Below are 21,899 nucleotides of genomic sequence, written 5' to 3'. Positions count from 1 at the left end.
CAATTTGAACTGAGGTGAAGAAAATCAGAATTACAATACTCTTGTGATTAAACTTTGATGAAATGAAAATGTCATCATTGTTTGATGAGAATTTTTTTATTAGAGTTCAAAGAATATGAATGATTTAACCACAATGTACCAACACCACAGGGCTGAATTTTTTTCAGCTGAGAGAGGCTGAGTTTTTCTCAACCCCTCCTTACTGTAGGTCACTAGAGAAATCTCAGCCTCTCTCATTCTTCAGCTCTGCGATTGTTTCCATAAGATGGGCCTTTGAAACAACAAGATAAAACATACGTCTTTTGTGATAAGTTTTGACACTGAAATCCTAGAGTAGCTTAATAAGGCAAATCATTTCCAAGAGCCATGTGCTGAAAATATAGGCTCATGATTTTTCTTTTTTAAGGAAATAAATTTGAGAGGTTAGATTTCTTGAGAGAAATGGGAAGATCCTTCTTTCATCCTGTATTTGTTGCTGAAAATCAAGATTTAGTGTCTTTTTAGTCTGTGAAAGGAGCATATTTTCCTTTAGCCTGACATTTTGACAATTAAAATCGAGTTGAGGACTAAAGTTTGTTGAAGACAATGCATAGTCCGTTTTATTTTGGGCACTGACTGTAATATAGGATGACAAGAAAATGTGGACTTAGCACAGGGACTTTTTCTGTATCATCAGCTGCTGTCTTAGCAGAGGCAGATTTAATGGCCGGGCACACTAGGCGCGCCCTGGGCCCCGACTTCTGAAGGGCCCCGCAAAACTGCAACTTTACACTTTTTTCTAATGATACCAAGTTTGGTTTCATATGTGCAATTTTAACATTGATAGTACATAATATTTTTATTTATTTAAAAGTATGGTTAACATGCTTTATTTATTTATTTATTTATTTATTTATTTATTTATTTATTTATTGTATTTTTCTTAAGTTGGAAACGGGGAGGCAGTCAGACAGACTCCTGCATGCACCCGACCGGGATCCACCTGGCATGCCCACCAGGGGGCGATGCTCTGCCCATCTGGGTGTTGCTCTGTTGCATCCAGAGCCATTCTAGCGCCTGAGGCAGAGGCCACAGAGCCATCCTCAGAGCCGGGGCCAATTTTGCTCCAATGGAGCCTCGGCTGCTGGAGGGGAAGAGAGAGACAGAGAGGAAGGAGAGGGGGAGGGGTGGAGGAGCAGATGGGCGCTTCTCCTGTGTGCCCTGGCCAGGAATCGAACCAGGGACTCCTGCACACCAGGCCGATGCTCTACCACTGAGCCAACAGGCCAGGGCCTAACATGTATTTTTATTTTCCTTGTCTCTCTCCTTTTTTTAAGGGGTCCAATATTTTCTTCTGTGTCCGGGGCCTCAACCGACCTTAATCTGCCTCTGTGTCTTAGCAACAGCGTGGGAGCCGGGGTGTGCGGGCCCTCTCCACTCCCTTCGCTGCTCCTAGGGGTTCCTGCCCACCTGCCGTCCTCTCTCCCTCCTTCCCTCTTGTCCTCCTTTCTACTTTGGTGGCCCAAAATTTAAACAAATGTTTTTTACAGTCATCGGTTGTACATCTCTATATTTTAAAAGACTTTTTATCTTCTGAGAGTCTGAGTCAAAACAATTAGGGACTTAGTCTACAATTCTATAGTTTGGAAACAGGGAGATGCTAGATTTGTTCAGTTCTATTTTATAAATGAAAATTTCTCTCTTTCTATCATTGAAGGAAAGGGAAAATACTGGCAATGATCATTCTATCAATTATTTCCCAAATCTGTTGCTATTTTAACAATATTATAACTTTGCCCACCCAAAAATAACTTTGATTTAAAAAAAAATACAATCTGTATACTTTATAAACTCATCTAGGGTAAGTTACTCTAGACTAGCTTGATTATTACCAAACACCATTTTATTGATTCTCTTAAAATATTATTTTATTTAAATAAAATAATATTTAATAAATAAATGCAATTAAATTTTTATAGAGCCTTGAACAAAATAGTTATTTAAGCATATGTATTGATTAAGTGATTAATAGGTAGAAAAGAATTAAAGTACATATTATTTGTCTCAATAAAGGGTAAAGAGAAATTATAAAATTTGACAAATTAAAGACCAACCAGAAAATCTGAGCTAAAATGTAAGAGGTATACTGTATAAGAGGTTTCTGTCATACCCTGGGTTACTAAAAAAAAACTTTTCCTGGTCATTCAAAATCCTTTTCAGAAATACTTTGTAAGTTCAGCTGGTTTATCTTTATGGCATTTGTACTTGAATATTTAAATATTCTTTTAGAGTTGGTCAAAATGATAATCAGAGATTAAGTTGGAAAAACTGAGAAGTTCAAACATGCCGCAATCTCTATTGGATATGAAAAGTCAAACGTTTGCAAAAGACATATTTGAATGCTGGAAAAATTGGAAGCCTAGAGTACCATAGGTAAGACAAAATAGAAGGCTGTGGCTAAGAGTAGAGACTATGGGCAGAACGTCTGGGGTCCAATCCTACCTTACCACTTAGCTCTTTTACTTTGAACAAGTTACTTATCCTTCTAGAGCTCAATTTCTGGGAGTCATAGCAGTAGCCACCTCCGAGAGTTCCTCTGACAAACGAGTACACAGTGTGAAGTATACACCTGGTGCAGAGTAAGCGTTCCATAACTGAATGTTGTCACTATTGTTATCACTGAAATGTAGAAGACCTTACCAGTAACTTCGCAATTAATTCTCGACTCTCTTTTCTGGACCAAATGAAACATATCTTAAATAGGGATCTTTAAAACATTTTCTTAAACAAATCAAAAATTTCTTAAATTATCCAAAGTATTTTAAAGCAAAGCCATTGTGGCAGTCAACCCTGTTCTCCTATTTGTAACCTTGCCTAAGTTCTATAATATTTACCTCAAGTCTGTGGTATTTGATTTATTGCTTCTTGTTGGTGTTTTAATCAGGATTTCCCTTAGTATGGCTAGACTGTATTTTTTGCTACTTAAGGAGACATGTCTAATGGGAAATTAAGCTGACGGATGAATGGAAGGGGAATAACAGTGGTGATTGGGATTAACTGGAATGTGGGTTCCAGTTTTTGCTTTACTACTAGGTATAATTTTGAGTAATTTACTTAATGTCCTTGGCACTTGATTTTCTCATGTTTGGAAATTAGAATGATAGCAATGCTTATCTCACAATAAGCCTTTAAGATCAAATGATTGGGAACAATATTTATATAAAGTCCCATATGTATACTTATAATTGAGAATTATTCTAATCCATGCATTCCTCCTTTACCATTCTGATTCTTGGCCAATGCTCTTATAAGAAAAGAAAGAATACAAGCTATGATTTTCATTTGTTCATAGATAAACTTAATATCTCCAGATTGGAGTACTTCTTCCATCCATCCATCCATCCATCCATCCATCCATCCATCCATCCATCCATCCATTTTGCATATTTATTCAGCGTTAGCCATGTACCATCACTGTGCTGCATAGTGTTTGCAAACATCAATGTCATAGTTTCTCAGCATCTTCTCTACATGTGGAAGTAGCATAACTAACTCAGCTTTTTAGGGCCCTTAATGTCTCCCTTAAGCTTGAGGAGTGAAGAGAGAGAAAAACTAAAAAATAGCAAAATTAATTCAGAAAGCAAATTATTTTGGACATTTTCCAAGTGAGATAATTATCTAAAATCAAGCTGACATTTGTATCTCTAGCTTCCCATTCTTGTTAAAATACTTTTCTTGCTGAAATACTCATTGAACTAAATTTCATCTAACATCTGGCCATTGTATAAAGTTAGCAATGAAAACATGTCTTGTTGCCTACATATTAGGTATAAGTTTTAGACATCCAATTAGTGCTTTATTTTTTCTGTGAATTTCCTTTCTATTTTTCTTTAGTGTTTGAGCTAATTTTAGTTTCCTAAATGGAATTATAAGAATTCAAATACATAGCAAACACCTATATAACAAGTGAAACCAATGTGATTGACATATAATGCTTTGTGATATTTCTTACTGATTGTAAGATATTTCTTAAATTCTTTATTCATTTATGAAACAAGCATTTATTGAGTGAAATGTCTAGTCTAGTGCTCCATACTGAGGTTGGGGGATAGAGAATCAATAATACAAAATCTTAGTCCTTAATGAGTTTAGAACTTAGTAGGGAAGACAGACCTATACAAGTAATTTTACTACCATTTGATAAATGCTATAAGAGAGCTTCATATCCACCTGGCTCCTAAGGCATAATTTACTACTCATTTGTTGAGTTGTACACTACATGCATTATTATACTCAATCCTTCCCTGAGGGTCTATAATCTCTCAAAATTGAGGAGCCCCATCAAACCAAGAATCCAAGGGAGTAAACCAGTACTGATTGTACCTATATTACCCATCTGCATAGGCAGAATCTGCCAACTGCCCTAAGGGTAGATCATTTATTTGGCAATACCACCCTCATTTCAGTCACAGTTGTTTTTCTTTACTTTTAGACTCACTATAATGACAGCTGATATTCAATGGCCTATTTTGCAGATGTGGACATTTAGAATTAAACCCATGAAAACCTAATTTTTCTGTCTACATCAGGGCTTATCACAGAGTATACTTTCTCTGCAGGCTCTCAAAAAATACATTTGATTATCTGGGTTCCACCTATATTTCATCTAGTGTTGATTATACTCAAATATCTAAACCTTACTGGTCATTCTAAAGGATAATTCTAAAATCTAACTTGCAAAAACTAGGAATGCATTTTCAAACATCATTAAGTACAATGCTAACTTTTTAAAACATTAAAAACTTTATTTGCACAAGCTTAGTATTATGAGATACAACATAGTTCATGGAAATCAACCACAATGCTAATTCTCTAATAGATTATTCCAAATATTAAACATTATAGTTTGAATCTCCTTAACATTAGCTTTAACATTGGAATAACACTTCAGTTAATAAATGATTATGAACATAACCATATGTTCAGTTTATTCTACTAGTTTTTCATGAATTACAATTTCATTGTGATTTGGATCATAAAAATGATAAACATTTGTTTATATATTTTCATAAATTGCCTGTTCATTTAATTAATCCTGAAGAGAATCTAGAAATATATTACACTGGGTTGTATAAATTAAGTATGCTTCTTAGCTCTTGGGTTTCAACATGCATGGATTAACACTGTCCCTCATTGTTCATGGGACATGTTGTATAACATTGACTTGATAATGTATTTTATAAACTATAGTTATTTATGAAAGTGAGCAGCCACAAGTTTTGAGCTTTGAATTAAATGCCTCCCATGTATTTCAGAAAATGTATGGGCTTCAAAAGTTACTGCTGTTTTGGTTGATCTATAAAGTACTACAATACCAATGCAAATAGATAAAATTTGTGGTGAAGAATGTGAGTTTTGTTATAGTTTTCAGTTAGTAACTACATTTTCCTAATAATTTTGATGCCATAAACGTATCGTCAAAGGCAGAATTACTATTACTTTCAAGTATAAAATATTCTGAATTTGCATATTTAAAAGAGCTTATGATGACAATTTATATTGACTTTGTGTTATTTGATAAAGTGACCTATTGAGCTCCTGATGTAATTTTTAGTTGTCACAAAGGCAATTTCTTTGTCAAATATTTATAACAAGTGGGGATAATGTCGACATGTTGCACCAAAGGGTCTCGTGAGAATTAATTTTAACATTTGAATTTGCTACTAAATTTTCCTGTCCATTTTGGAGTTTAAAAAATAAAGTGAGTTGCCTAGTTTTACTGCCTAACAAGAATATTTTGTGCTTTGTGAAATCAGACCTCTAATAATTAATCAGACAACTTAATTCCATCATCTATGTTATTCAAATATTTCTGATCTCGTAAAATCTTCAGGACTGAGTGGCAGCTCTAGCTAGCATCTATCAACTACATTGAGAAAATGATCAGACAATAGAAAGTATACGAATTTATGAAAAACATCAAATGGCAGAAACAAAAGGGTAAACATCTTAAATTTAGGCAACTCCTTAGGTACCAGAAAATACTTTCTTCCAGGGCAAAAACTTAGAACTCGCTGAAGAAAATGCTGTCTTCAACAATGAAAACATTCATTCAAATTCTGTGCCCCAAATTATTAAGAAATTCCTGAAAACTTAAAAAATGACTTTTACTCTTGGAAGTCTTTGATAAACTATATACATGTTCAGGGCAGGGACCACCTTGCAATTTGGGGACGCTTGTTGTACTTTTCCTCAGGGAAGAGACGGTTGGCATCGTTTCCTGGCTGGGTATAATTCATTTATGTCCTTCCAGTTTTTCCTCTCTGATCTCTTTTCTGTATCTCTGTCAGTGGCAGCCTCCTGGGAGCAGCACAAGGCACTTCATTAATAAGAAGGGATTAGAGGGAAAAGCCCTAGTCTCTTAATACACTTGGATAATTTGGTGCCATCCACATGGCAATAGACCCCTGCTGCATAGATGTCATTAGAAAGGTACAATTTCATTACTTTTTACTGGAAGAGCCTTGAGTGAAATACAAAATATGTTGTCTCATATGCAAGAAAAAAAAATACTAAAGCTTTCACACTTCTAAGATAGTAGAATGCAAAAATATATTTTGTGGATTTTACATTTCTATTACCTTCCCTTAGTAGTCCTTGAAATCATGCTTTTTATTAAATATCGAGTAAAATAAAGATTAAGAGAAATTTACTCATATTCTTAAGTCCCAATAAAATGCATGTATTGTTATTAACTAATACTTGTTTCCAATACCTACTATGTGCCAGGCACTCTGTTAGCTGCTTGAAAACAAAGTACAAAAACATCATTTATGCTTTTTTTAAAGCACTAAGTTATTGAAATGAGCAGGAAAGTGATTTATAAGGAATAAAACATATGGCTGAATAAAACTGAATATGAGCCAATATATTGTAAGTGTACTGGGAAAATCTGCTTATCTTTTCCTTGTTAACCTATTTTTGAACTGACAGTGTGCAAATGATGTTTTAAGCAGCACTGATTTTAAGTCTTTAGTGATATATTATGCAAACATTTAAAAAGACTGGCATAAACCATCCATGCATCACTGGCGGAGGGTGTGGTTGGCCACATCCCTGAGAAAGGGGCCTGGGATTTTGGCACCTGCTATAAAAAAAAAAATGCCAGTGGCCCTCCCAAACACAACGCTGCTGTGGTGACCCTGGAAACCTCTCACCTCACTTTTCTAGCACCGAAGAGAATCAGGTTTAATAGTGGTCCATTATCGCACTGCTACAGACACACAACTGCCATTAACACGAAAAAGTGGCGCCCAGTTGGAACTGTGCATGAGAGAGGAAAGTTCTTGATTATCAGCTATTTACAAGCCATTCTTTGCCATGATAGGATTTCGCTTTACTAGCTTTTGTTCAGTGAAATTGAGGTTTGCAACTCTTTGTCTAAGATAAAACATAGGCTACACACAGTTAAGATGATAGAAACTGGGGCTTCCAGAGACCATTCTATTGTCACAAGGCAAAGCAGGACAGGAAGAAAAAACTATTTTGACAAACGAGTCAGTAATAAAAATACTTTAAAAAAATGTATTGGTTATGTACAATAATACCCCTACAAATAAAAGATTGATCATCTAGTCAGCTTTGAGTACAGGATGTTCTGATGTTCTCACTTTTTTTGTTTTACAACCATGTTATTCCTTGTCTTTCATGCATTTTAATGCATTAAAATACCATTACACACACAGTGAAGATAACCAGCTAGTTCCATGAGACGTGAGAGAGCATCAGAGATAGGGACTGGGCAGGACACGTTTACACTTTCTAGAGCTTAATAATCAACAAAAAAGTCTAGACACACATAGTTATGTTCTCGTTATCAAAAAATAAGTCTCAGCTAAAGTTTAAATATAGATAACCAAAGTTACAAACAAACAAAACCCCCAGTTTTTCCAATAAATTAAAAAAAATAAGCGAAGCAGTTAAGTGGTTAAAAGTATAGATTGTTAACCTCATGTGATGGGTTTGAGGATGTGCACTGAAAACAGGACAGCTATTTCTCACCAGAGTTCAGATTTCCGTTTTCCTTATGATTTTTGTGTGGTGATAACTTATCTCCCCACCCTTATGAGATTTTATAAATCTGTTTGTCCAGAATCTCAATAGGTGTCTTTTATGATTTGGATGTTTTATTAGGTGGAACTAATAAATATACAGGGTTTCTGAACATTCTTCCAGTTTCTGGGTTTTAGTTTCACATTACCTTGGGCATTGAGGAGGAGGAAAGAATATTTTAGGTTTGGAGTTTGGGTTTAAAGTTTGGTATTTGAAATATAAGTGGAAAGAATTTATTAGCAATGACCCTTCTTGATACATTCCTTTTCTGAGGTAGTTTGTAAATAAGGGATTGCCCATAAAAAAAGCTTGTTATACTTCCTTTCTTAAATGTGCATGACTCTGTAACATTCTGTATTTTGCCATCGACAAACTTGATAGAATGGAATAAATACTCAATTTATAGCATTGACAATACCAATTTCTTGGTAGAGGAAGAATGTGCTGATAGGTTTGCCTATGTTTTCTGTCAGGCAAGATTAAACCAAACCTTGAGACACATTTTAAATTGATTATTAATGAGTGGCAACTAGATACACTAGGTACATAAATGCTTTGGGGATACTTAAAAATGTTTCTTTTTTATATTTGGAATTCACAATAGGTGTCTTTCATTCCTCCTTGGTAAATAATGGAATACTTATTATCTAGGCTGAGTAATAGGACATGAAACAACAAACCTGCACACGTGTAATTTATAACAAATCTGTTTCCTTAATGGGTGGAAGGAAATCTGAGGATAGTTCTAAGGGCTCTTGTCTGCTTTCAGTGCTTTGTTCTAGTCATACGGAAGACAACACTTCTCCTGATGGGTCTTTCCCCTTCTTCTCCTCGCCCCGGTCGATGTCAATCACATGCACCACTCCAGGTTTTAGGATCAAGTCCTCCGTCTCTACCTGACTCCTGTTGTCCTCCACCTCCATATAGCTCCCTTTTGTTTGCTGAGTAGCTTTGCTGAAGGCTTCTTTAAAGCGACGTTTGAGTTCAATATCCGGACAGAAGACATATTCATAAAGGCCACCAGCAAGGACAGCTCCTATTATGGGTCCAACCCAATATATCTGAAGGAAAAATAAAAGAGATATGTAGTTTAAGTAGAGAAAAACTATTCCTTTGAATATCTCATGAATATAGAATTTAGCTTGCTTAAATTAAGAGAAGGGCATGCATGGGTCATATAAAATGACCATTTTCTGATAATGCTTAAAGTAAAGATAGCTCCTCTTTGGTGGTACTGCATATTAAGGAGACATAAGAATTCTTCAACTAAAATAGAAAAAGAATTTCTGGAAAGTACTTATAATTTTCTTTTTTCTTTTTTTCCGAAGCTAGAAACGGGGAGAGATAGACTCCCGCATGCGCCCGACCGGGATCCACCCAGCACGCCCACCAGGGGGCGACGCTCTGCCCACCAGGGGGCGATGCTCTGCCCCTCCGGGGCGTTGCTCTGCTGCGACCAGAGCCACTCCAGCGCCTGGGGCAGAGGCCAAGGAGCCATCCCCAGCGCCCGGACCATCTTTGCTCCAACGAAGCCTCGGCTGCGGGAGGGGAAGAGAGAGACAGAGAGGAAGGAGAGGGGGAGGGGTGGAGAAGCAGATGGGCGCCTCTCCTGTGTGCCCTGGCTGGGAATCGAACCAGGGACTTCTGCACGCCAGGCCAACGCTCTACCACTGAGCCAACCGGCCAGGGCCACATCATTTTCTTAATATTGCCATCTTACATTCATTTTCTGCATAATCACAGTCATAGTACAGATGATATCATTTGGAGTTTCGTTATTCAGTACATGGAATCCCAACTCCACCGCTTAGCTTTAGTGAATGCTTGCATTAGTTTCTTAACTTCCTAAACCTTAATTTCTTCATCTGCAAAGTGGGGATAATAATAATGCATACCTCACAGGGTGTCAGGATTAAATGGAAATTTAATTAAGTGTTTGTAAAGTACTGAATGGTTCCATTTGCATAGTAACCTTCTCCATTCCATGTTCCCTAGACAAATTACAGATGCACCTGACTAGGCTGGCTATAAGTCCTCTTCGTTTATGTTACACGTTTACCTCTAAAATTTGGTGATTTAATTGAAAACCTCATGGTTTGTTCATTACTTTTCTTGCAGAATGCTCCCCCCCCCCCTCACACAGAACATGGTTCTTACAATGGTGAGTTGGTGAAAAACCCTGGACTAGTTTATGGATAATGGTTAGCTGAGGATGAATAAGCAATTCTGTAGGATTTTAAATTCAACATGTGGAAGCTTTTACCAGGCTACTTATGTGTCTAGAATGAATTAAGTTCTGAGTTTGGGATAAACTTCAATATTTTCTTTAGACCACATGTATGGATGTTGTAAAATATTAGACATTCATTCAACAGATTCACTTGGGCAACAGAAACCCTGTTTACTGAGCAATGCCTTTGAGCCAGCTCTCCTTAGTACTTTTCTCATATCAACTCACTTAATTCTAATAATAGCCTTTGAGTTAGATATTATTATTATTTTCTCTTTATTAGTGAAAAACTAGCACTCTGACAGGGTAAAAAGCTTATTGAAGATTTCATGCTTAGCAACGGTCACTTTTTTAAACTATTATACTGCTTTCTACTTCAGTGCACTTCTCTCATTTGAAAAAAAAATGTGATGAATGATTCTGGCTTAAAATACCCTCTGGAAATGGATATCAGCATCTAAAATCTAAAGAAAGTTTAAACTTTAAGTTAAAGCTGAACATATATCCTCAACAGGGAAACTGTCGGTAGAATGGTTACAAGAAGTTTCTTATCTTGAACATGAAAGAAACCATGTGAGACTTTACCTTTTCCTTGCTCTTTCAAAGGATCCCTCCTTTGAATGTCTTTACTGTTTGTTCCCTTGGTGAGATCTCCTTAAATATGTTCTAGTCCACAAGCTATGAGTCCCACAGGGGCGACTAGTGACTGCTAAATTGTCACGACAATTCCCCAAAGCACTTCTGAACGAAATAGCTAGTTGCATGTTCTCAAAAATAAATATGAATTTCAAGTTGCTATTTCAAACTAAGGTCATAATATACTGTAAAATAACTTTTAAAATATATAAAGGTAAATAATTTTTAGCCTTAAAAATACAGAAAAGTATAAAAAAGAAAACTAAAATTATGTCGTTAATATATTGGTGTTATTTCTAGTCTGTCTGTCTATCATCTATCTATCTATCTATCTATCTATCATCTATCTACCTATATCTGTAGATACTTTAACTTAGTTCTAAATTTCACACACCATTGCTACAAAATGGAGATTCACTTTCAGTCAGAGTAAGTTTGTTATAAAATACCAAGAAAGGGAAACTTTGAACCAATCAATAGGCTAGTAATTTTCCTGCTCTAAATTATCACTAGTTTACCATAACTAACAAGTAATTAACAAGAACACATTTTCACCCACATTTTAAAGTCCTTTTAAATTAAATTAGAAGTTTTCTTTTTCTAAATTTAATTATAAAAATAGTTTGAATTTAATAAGTTAAACTAAAGTTGTATGTTTGCCATAAGAGCTATATATTGCCCATAAAAAAGTTCCCATTCCTGTTAATGTGGCAACTTTTTTGAGACATAAATCTGGAAATATCAGTGGCAAAATGATCAATACTATAGATAATATTGTTGACTAAGTCTTTGCCTGTCTGGGTCCTACATTCTGACTTTGAACACTGACTCAAAGGCTATTATTTAATAGAGTAGATTGCTTGTAAAAACTCAGCACACTTTCCTTAGAACTGAATGCACATCAAAGTGATATAGTTTTTTCTCATTTGCAATGTATACCATGGTCAAGTGGGTGAATAACCACTGTATACATGAGATTAAAACACAAATGACATGCTATTATATTTACAAATTAAAAGTTATAAAATAGCATTCATAACACATAAATGACAATACAAGTTAGCCCCATTTGAGGCTGGCTTACATGTCTTATATTTTTATTGTTTATTGTTAGTGTGTGAGTGGCCTTCAAAGATGCTATATTATTCATTTAAGGAATTTAAATTTCTTTCTGTAAAAAAAAATTGAAATAAAATTGGTTGTGATCTTTAAAAATGGGTACCATTTCTCTCTGGAAGCACTGCCACCACCTTAATAAGTAGGTTAGGCATGAGACTGAAGAGTACGCCTTTTCTCAAAGTCATTTGTTTTTCCACCAGCTCTGCCTATGGTGATAATAGCGTAAACATTTGCACCGTTTACTTCTCACCATCTGCAGTTCAAATGCTTCCAACTTGCATACTATTGTATGGGTTCAAGCTTTTGTAAACAAAAAAGGTAACTATTTTTACTACGGGCAGTGGGCAGTGCTTTTAAGCATTTATTTTCTTCTTCATCTTCTTTTTTGCAAGTATGTTTTAAGTTACTGCCAGGAAGGCTTTACTTTCAATTATTTAAAAACCATATTCACTACACTGTCCTGATTTTAACTTGTTCCATATAGGCAGCCTCCTTGTACAATGTATTCTGTTGTAGCCTGTCAGATATAATGCACAAAGCAGTGATTAAAAAATGACAATCCTGAAGGCTCAGAATAGATATGAGATGTTTTGAAGCAGATCAGTGCTAGTCTCTCCTTAGTCTTCACGAAAGATGTAGTAAGGTAGGAACGGGGTCAAGGTTGGGAGGAAATACGAGAAACTAGTGAGCAAAACAATGAAAAAGAAAAGCGCTCCATGGGTAATTGTCCTCAACATGATAGTTACCCAATGGTTTTCCCAATTTCCCATGATAACTGCAGGTCCAAAGGAACGGGCGGGGTTCATGCTGGCACCAGTGTAATTAATCTATAGGGAAAAAGAAAACAATTTTAGATTGCTGAAACAGGTCTACTGACGGTATCATTCATTGAAATTTGCTACCATTTGCAATGGTAACTAACCAAAAAAAACTGAGAACTGTCAAGATGCTAGCTGCCATATCAACCTTCTCATTGAAAAGTGAGTAAAATAACCATTTAAAATGGGCAGACATGGCTGGATTCTAAAAAAAATTAGCTGTAAAACACATTTTCAGGCCAACTCTAGGGTGAGGATAAATGAAATAGATCAATTATTTAAACAGGCTTGGAAACTTACTGCAAATAAATGTCCAATTGCTACAGAAAATCCAATTGCTAAAGCTATTGAACCAGTGACATCAGTCCGTTTGGAATCACAGCTGGCAAAAATAGTAAACACCAACTGAAATGTAATTATCAACTCCACCAGGAGACCGTGACCAGCAGTGAGATTTCCATGAACCTAGAAAGACAAAAATACTCCATCTGAGTTGAAGCAAGAATACACTTTTTTATGATTACATATCATTGTGAAAAGCATATTTTATCTGCATAAAAACTGATGGTTGACATATTATTTCATTAATATGTGGAATCTAAAGAACAGAATAAACAAAATAGAACAGACTCATATAGACAGAGAACAGATTAATGGTTGACAGGGGGGAGGGGTTTGGGGCCTGGGGGGAAAAGTTGCAAGGATTAAACAGTATAAATTGGTAGTTACAGAATAATTGCAGAGATGTAAATTGCAGCATAGGAACTATAGTCAGTAATATCATAACTAAGTGTGGTGTCAGGTGGGTTCCTGAAATACTAGGGCATCATCACTCTGTAAACTACATGATTGTCTAATCACTATGCTATACACCTGAAACTAATACAAAATAATATTGAATGTAAACTGTAATTGAAAAAAAAAAAACTGATGGTTGCCTCTTCTATTCCACTCCCAATTAAGACACTGCCACCCCCGCCCTCCCCCAAAAGAAGGAATAAAGTTCTACTCATTTTGGGCCACACAGATTATTACTGTATTTTTCACTCCATAAGATGCATCTGACCATAGACATGCCTAGGGTTTTAAGGAGGAAAATAAGAAAAAAAAATTCTGAACTAAATGATATGTTAAAATATTTAATAAAATACCATATTTTTTTGCTCCATAAGATGCACGGGCATTTTCCCCTCCACTTTTGGGGGAAAAAGTGCATCTTATGGAGCAAAAAAATATGATAATTACTCTTACAATGACCAAGCAAGAGTTTGTGTTGAATGTTATTTTTTATAAAGAAAGCAGTATGTGCTACTGCTATACTTAACTTATAAAAGAGTTTCTTGAGAGTCTTGTAATTTTACAAGGCAATAATTAAATCCATTTATTAGATTTAAATTAATTAATATATATTTCAATTAAAATTTTAACTGTGTGTGGCTTTTTTTCATCTTTTTAAAATCAACTTTGATATTGAGCTAACAAAGGATAGTTCTAATCAGCTAAGAACCAAGCTAGGATCAAATGCCAATTTACTTTTTTAAGCATGATCCTTGACATAGATCATTTAAAATTTCATGAACATGTTTCTGCTAGTGAACCAATAAAAATTGTAATAAAAATGTCTATTCTAAATATATAGTCACTGGGATGGGAGAGAAAGAGAGGTGGAAAAAGCAACACAATTTTTGTGATACTGAGACTTAGTAATATTCAAGTCACTCAATAGCAAACAATGACTTCATATGGATACATGCAATGTTGCCAGAATCAGTTTATTCACCCTTATCAAGAATCATCAGCCCTGGCCGGTTGGCTCAGTGGTAGAGCGTCGGCCTGGCGTGCAGGAGTCCCGGGTTCGATTCCCGGCCAGGGCACACAGGAGAAGCACCCATCTGCTTCTCCACCCCTCCCCCTCTCCTTCCTCTCTGTCTATCTCTTCCCCTCCTGCAGTGAGGCTCCATTGGAGCAAAGATGGCCCGGGCGCTGGGGATGGCTCCTTGGCCTCTGCCCCAGGCGCTAGAGTGGCTCTGGTCGCAACACACTGACATCCCGGAGGGGCAGAGCATCGCCCCCTGGTGGGCAGAGCGTTGCCCCCTGGTGGGCAGAGCGTCCCCCCTGGTGGGTGTGCCGGGTGGATCCCGGTCCGGCGCATGCGGGAGTCTGTCTGACTGTCTCTCCCCGTTTCCAGCTTCGGAAAAATACACACACACAAAAAAAAAAAAAAAAGAAAAGAAAAAAAAAAAGAAAAGAAAAGAATCATCAGAAATTTCCTGGTAATAAACTAGCAATTTTAAGAAGGTCTCTCAGGCCACCGAGTCTGCAAGAAGCTTGAAGTTCTAGTTTGAAAATAAAAGCTAAAGGTGCTACCGTGGTGACTCCCAAACCTCCCACCACGCTGGGGGGCGTGACGAGGTAGAGAATTCCAGCTCCAATGATGGCGCCCAGGCACTGGGCTGCGATGTAGAAGACAGACTTGGCGATGCTGATCTTCCTCGTGCACACCATGGCCACCGTCACGGCAGGGTTGATGTGGCCACCACTGATGTGGCCGAAGCACTGCACCATTGTCGCAATGCTGAGTCCAAAGCATAGGGAGATGAGGACCATGTCAACGGGCAAGGGCTTTTCCGTCCCACCCCAGTTGATGGTGGATCCCAGGCTGAGGAGAACAAAAATGAGCATAGCCAGAAATTCCGCGGTGACTGCTTTCCAGAACGCTTGAGTCCAGACCCCTTTGAAGGCCACCATGACGGTCTCTTTTTTATACAAAGCTCCACACTTACTGAAAAGAAAACGAAGTCAGCATCAGAAGCTACTAAACTGGGTTTTATGAATTCAGGTGAAGACCCCAGGCCTGCAGTCTTGTTCTATTGTGGAAAGGACCCCCCAAAAAGTTATTTGCTACCAATAAAGAATGCTTCTGAAAAATCTCTGTAATTAGTTAATTATCTCCTTAACCAATAGTCAATAAAATTATTCTAGTCTCCTTTGATTTAATATTAAAAGATAATTCAATTTCACTGGAAAATTATCTGAATTGTCACTAGAGAAGAAAATCAAGTTCCATAAAGAATTAAGAATAAAATATATTTACTTTCTAGTAATTCCCTCAGAGCAAGTTATGTTTCAATGTGCTTTTATATGCCATTTATATTTTGAACACAAAGTAATAAAACAGGGAAGTCTTCTTCAGTTTTGTCGTTTATTGCTCGAAATGGTCTTCTGCAGAAGGATTTATAGAGCACAGATTGGCCCTCCACTGCCCCCAGGAGGGACTCTGGATTCAGGGGAGGCCTGCTCGGAAGCCTGGAATGCGGGAAGTTGTCTTTCCAGAAGGTAAATTCATTGGGGGAAGGGGATCTAATGGTGACAGGCAGGGGCGGTAGGGTCACGCTGGGCCTCAGCAGAGACAGGGACACCCCTCCCTCTCCCCAGCCAGAGGGAGGAGCCCCAGGGACGCTGTGCACTCCTGCCCAGACCTGTGGCGTGGCCCTCAGGAACCCAGGGGTGCCTCTCAAAGGGCTGGGGAGGGGGCGGGGCAGAAAGACCACTCCGGGGGGGGGCGGTTGCCAGGCTCAGGGGCAGTGGCCGGGTGGACAAATAGAGAGGCCGATCAGCCGATCCCCCCCACCCCACCCCACGCAACCTCTCCTGGGAAGGCTACATCCTGGCTTCCGCGGTGCTTTTGCAGTGTTAGGGGACAGCCCCTCCTTGTGTTGAACCCTCTCTCAGCCCCTGACATTACCCCTCAGATCAACTCCCCCAAAGACCCTGGAGGCCGGTGTATGCAAGCAGCGCCCAGGCTCCCTGCCCGCCCCTCAGGAGCAGCCCGCAAGGCTGACAGCGAGTGTCGAAGGGGGTGGGGCCAGGGCCACTGGGGTCCCGGAAGCAAAACCTCCGAGGAGTGCGGCTTTTCTTCAGTGCCCTCTTGGTGGCCTTCTCTAACTGCTGCTTGGCCCTAGAAGACAGCGTGGAGTGCCTCCAGCCGGGGAAGCTTGTGTGCGTGGGGGTGGGGGAAGGATGCGAGCTGAACCACAGCGTGGAGGGCACCGACTTCTTCCTCCGATCTATTCGCCTTTTACTCTCTGCAGATCTCTGCAGCTGGGAAGAGATGGGGTCTGGGGATATGAGTGCCAGCTGCTCATACTGGAAATGAGTAGGATTCCCCTGGGGCGGGGGCAAGTACCCCTTTTGTCCATTATTCAAGCCTGTGATAGCAGCAAGAAGGAAGGAGTATGGAGAGCATTTAGCAGAGACTCCAATGACAGGGGACTATAAAAAGAGTTAGGCAAGAAAGCCAAGTATTTTAACAGATTAGAGTTATTGCTGCCTACCCCTTGATTAATTACTGAGAGTGAGACTCACGGCCCCCCCCCCCCCATCTCTGGGAGTCCTTGGTTCTGCATGGACAGTGGGGAAATGCTGTGTCAAAAATGGCTAGGGGGACTCTCTCTTGACCTATAGGAGCTCAGCTCAGCCTCTGGTTTGATACCGGCTTTCCTTCAGCGTTGGAAAGAGAACCCCACTTTCTGCCCAAGCTCAAGTGGTCCCAGAGGGAGAGAGAACAGCTAGTCCTGTCCCAAGTTTCCAATGCCCAAACGAACTCTTCCAAGTGAATCGTGTAATTACAAAACCCCCCAGCTGGGAGGGCAATGACATCACACTCCCTGGAGGAAGAGAAAATGAAGAGAGAAAACAGCATTTGGAGTGGTGCAGGGAAGGTGTCCTGGAAGAGGCATTAAAAATATTCCCAAGGGGGAGAAACTCAAAGAACTCACAATGGAGAAAACAGTTACGAGGGCGGCTTCTGCACTCACCAGCAGCCCAGGGCTGCAGCTGGGATGGCAAGGGGCTAGGTGCTGTCACAGGTGCTGGTCGTCTGCGGCCGGATTTAGTGGGGAAAAGGAAATGGACCACGCAGAAAGCTAAGGACGGGTGGGAGGAAGCGCACGTTCCTTTTCAGCAGCACGGGATCTCCCGGGAAGGGGCTGGCCCCGCAGAAAGGCCGCCTCCCTGCGACACCCCTTCTTCCCTCACTTTCCCCGGTTCCCTGGGTTCTCTCTCCCTGCCCATTCTCTCACCCATCTGCCATCTGCCTACCTCTCTAAGGACCTAATTTAAGTAACCCTTGCTCTTTCAGCTTCAAATTTTCATCAGGACCATCCCTCTCAAATCAAACAGATCAATTAATTCCTTAAAAATGCATTTAGATTTTTTTTTTTTTAGGAAATACATACAATGACCAGCCTCAGTGGGCTGTGAACCCCCAAGATTTCTGGCACCACATACATATCCATGGCCTTAGAAGTGCTCACGGCAGTGGCTCTCATAGCTCCCTGCTGTTATTGTCTATGTTCCTTTACATGTTCACACTCACTGGAAATGGATCAACACCATTTGTTTTGCTTCTTTTGCCCCGGAACAAAGGGGGCTTGTTGATGTGCCCTGATTGTACTGAAAGGGATGCATTTCTTTCTAGCTGAACACCCAGCCTGATTCTCTCCTGGATGGCTGCGCCCCTCAGTGAGTAATTTTTCTGATGAAAAATACTGCAGATAGATTTACCTCCATAGGGCCATTTTCGCTGCTTTCACAGATCTGGAACATATGGGGGATTTTGCAACAAAGCATCTCTTTTCCTTGACCTTCTCTATGCCTGTCTTTTGAATATGCCCACTATTCAAATCTAAAGAACTACCCACCTGCCCTCTAGTTTCCTTCTAGATTCTACCGGAGAAGGCACAAATCTCTCTTTAATAAAAGAGTCATAGTTTCATCTTTTGGCCCTGAGCATTGTTCCCTTAAGGCAAAGAAGGACTTACCCCCACCGCCTTGCTGCGAGTCTGTCACTCATACCGTCCTGGCCAGAGTGCAGCTCTCATTGCCTGCCCGCAGCTCCCAGTGCACTGGGAGTCAGATTACGGCCACTTGTCTGATTGGGTTTTTGGAGTCTAGGGGTGGAAAGATTCTGCCCCATGTGGCAATTGCTAAGTTATATTTGAACTTGAAAGAACTTTTCTCTACCTGATTGCTGCGGACACAGGGCATTTCAGGAATACAAAATGCTTACATGATGTTTCTTTAGCTGGCCAGCTTTAAAAATGGGGATTTCCCCAAATCTTTATCTGAGTTCTCCCTACCAAAAAAAAAAAATTACTGAGGATTTGTCTTGTTTGGTTGTGTGTTGTCGTTGAAATTGGGCAACTATGAGAATACAGATTAGCATTATCCAGCAGTTGAGATGAATCAAGAGGCCGCAGTGCATTGATTTTTGAGTGACAAAATACCCAATGGCTTTTATTTGAAGTTTTTGATTTAAGAAGTGGCATTTTTAAGCACAATAGATAAATAAGTGCAGGTCTATTTGTAGCCTGGGCAGTGCTGATTTTGACAACAGAAAATAAGAAAAAATAGGAAATAAGACATCTCCAGGATGCTTACTTGGTTGTTATATTAATGATAATTGTTGGGTAAGAAGTAGCAAATTAAAAAATATAGAGGTTGGACAGGGCCAAAATTACTGGGAATTGTAGATAAATTTAATATCTGAAAACCTAAGGACAGGACTGACTACATCATTTGTGGGGACCCAAGGCAATATGAATGCAGAATTCCTTGTTCAAAACTGATTCAGAGTTTCAAGATTGCAATAACAGGGCATTAAGCACAGAGTAGGGCCCTCCTAAATGCAGGGCCCCGTGCACTTGCACAAGTGTGTGACCAGGAAGGCATTTCCAACTAAAGAATTTGGCAAACTCTGGCAGGTCTGAGAATCATCACCATCTAACTGTTTTTTCAAACAAACCTTAGGTGCTTAGAATTGGAATAATCACAACCCTTGGTTTATGACAGTCTATCATCACTGACATGTATATGGCCGTCTTATTTTATAATAGTTAATTACTTACTTTTTAATAATACAATAAACATTTATTAACTTCCTGCTCAACCCAACAATGAGATGATAACTCACATCTTTCTATTTTTTTTATTTATTTATTCATTTTTTTTATTCTTTATTTATTTATTCATTTTAGAGAGGAGAGAGAGAGAGACAGAGAGGAGAGAGAGATAGGGGGGAGGAGCTGGAAGCATCAACTCCCATATGTGCCTTGACCAGGCAAGCCCAGGGTTTCGAACTGGCGACCTCAGCATTTCCAGGTCGACGCTTTATCCACTGCGCCACCACAGGTCAGGCAACTCACATCTTTCTATGGGATTGTCCCCATCCCTGTCCTGCCTCTTTGTCTGATTTCAGGTCAGAGTATTTTTTTTTTTTTTTGGAATAAAGTGTGGTAAGGAAGACACATGGGAGAGAGGACAAAAGCTGTTAGACTTTCACATCACAGTTACAAGTTTTTGTTTTCTTATCTCATTTAGGCAGTTGAGACTTGGAAAAAGCTCTCATTAGAAAGACTTGGTGGAAAGCTCTCATTAGAAAGAGTAATTAGAGTTTTGAGTGTGAACTTCGGAGGAGGACTTTATTACTGTCTCCAGCATTGTCAGATTGCAAAGATTAAATTCAAAATCATATCCTTAAGAATGTGGTTGCACACTGCTGATGGTCCATCAGGGTTTTCAACCTTCTTAAAATATGCTCCCTGAGAGTTAGAGTAACTTCTGGTGATAGGGAGGGGTGCATTTATGTGAAATGTTTATATTGATTCCTAAAGCTGTTTACCATTCAGATTTTAGAATGAGACTTTTTAAAAGGTGCAAAATGTGTGTATGTTTTTTTAATTTGAAAACTTTTACCTTCTAAGTAGATACGCTAGATGCAATTGCTCTGACTCCAAGAACATTGAGGCGGAAGTGTTTGTGAGGCTGATGAATGCTGAACGCAAGGAGCAATGCTGCCGTGTTTACGTCCTTCCTTTGTGAATGAAGGCTGTGGTCATATCCACAGGGGGTCCATGAAGCACGGTGCTCCCTGAGGCTGCTAGTTATTGGGGGGATCTTTTTCAGGTCCACTCTTCCCAAGATGACTTAGGCTCATTAGCATTCTCTCCACGGCCATAGCAGTTCCCTTCACCATTATATAAAGTGCCAGCAAAACTTGGTTGCCACAGTTTCTCAGAACCTTTCCGTTTCTTCTGGCTGGCTGATTGTCGCCATGGTAGAATCTGTTGACAGTCTAGTTCCTAAGGGATGGCTGTTCCCATCAAGGAAAGGGCCACCCTCTTTGGCACTAACTCATATACTTGTTAGTACTCAGCAGAGTGGCTTAAAATTGACCAAGAATTAACCGTTCACTTGCTGGAGGTAGTTTTTCTTATTAGGTATTACTTACTGTCCTTTATAGATTTCAGATGGTGTAATTGAGCCTTCTGCTACATCTTCAACCCTGTGCAATAACCCACTACTTGCCTGGTGTTTCTTCGGACTAGGGACACACATTTCTAATAGGATTATCGGTGGTGATGCACACAGGTCATGACGATGGAACAAAGCAGCTGTAATGTACGCCTGGTGATTGTGGGCAGTAAGACGAGGTGGGCGGACCCCGGTGAATATAAACAGCTCCCGAGCTGATCTGTTTTGAACTGTCTTGGGCTGAGAGCCGAATAATATTTAGAATCTAGAAATTGTTTCCTATTGGTAAATTTGAAAGAACCTAGTTCACTTAAAAATAAACTAACAATTTATTGATTAAATCTTCTTGACATTCTCACTGAGTAGTCCTGTGATCTTTGGGGGAGAAGATAGTAACACAGCACGCTGTTTTGAAACCAGCCATTTACGTTAAGCAATCTTGTGAGTTTTCAGTTGAGTCATCTTGTGAAGCTGTAGATCAGGAATGGAGGAGGAAAATGAAAGGGGGGTAGGTGAAAATTATAAGAGTACTCAGCAAAATCTAGCTGATTGACACACTTCACTTCTGAATTTTTAAACCACTTATATCATACTATTTTCTTTGGTGCTGATATGTATCTTTGGAATTTGTGGACTGTCTTTCACCCTTGCCCTCAGAACTTTTAATATTGCTTCATGTGTTCTGAGATTAA

The 21,899-nt window shown here is 39.1% G+C and overlaps 1 protein-coding gene across 3 annotated transcripts; it reads right to left on the bottom strand.

Annotated features, from left to right (window-relative positions):
- Positions 1 to 4,801: 4,801 nt before the first annotated feature.
- On the bottom strand, positions 4,802 to 20,885 carry AQP4 (aquaporin 4). 3 transcript variants are annotated; one of them, XM_066247157.1, is made up of 5 exons: positions 20,650 to 20,885; positions 15,262 to 15,676; positions 13,195 to 13,359; positions 12,823 to 12,903; positions 4,802 to 9,152 (listed from the first exon to the last, which is right to left on the bottom strand). In XM_066247157.1, exons 1-5 carry the CDS (start codon positions 20,694 to 20,696, stop codon positions 8,874 to 8,876), a joined length of 987 nt encoding a protein of 328 aa, XP_066103254.1. In that variant the 5' UTR covers positions 20,697 to 20,885; the 3' UTR covers positions 4,802 to 8,873. The 3 variants fall into 3 exon arrangements, with proteins under 3 accessions (XP_066103254.1, XP_066103255.1, XP_066103256.1); XM_066247158.1 differs by lacking the exon at positions 20,650 to 20,885 and adding an exon at positions 18,717 to 18,761; XM_066247159.1 differs by lacking the exon at positions 20,650 to 20,885 and adding an exon at positions 17,712 to 17,781.
- Positions 20,886 to 21,899: the final 1,014 nt, after the last annotated feature.

The sequence above is a fragment of the Saccopteryx bilineata genome, chromosome 11, assembly GCF_036850765.1.
Source record: "Saccopteryx bilineata isolate mSacBil1 chromosome 11, mSacBil1_pri_phased_curated, whole genome shotgun sequence".
NCBI classification, from domain to species: Eukaryota; Metazoa; Chordata; class Mammalia; order Chiroptera; family Emballonuridae; genus Saccopteryx; species Saccopteryx bilineata.
Note: the sequence above shows the minus strand (reverse complement) of the source record. Positions and strands in the feature narration are given on the sequence as shown.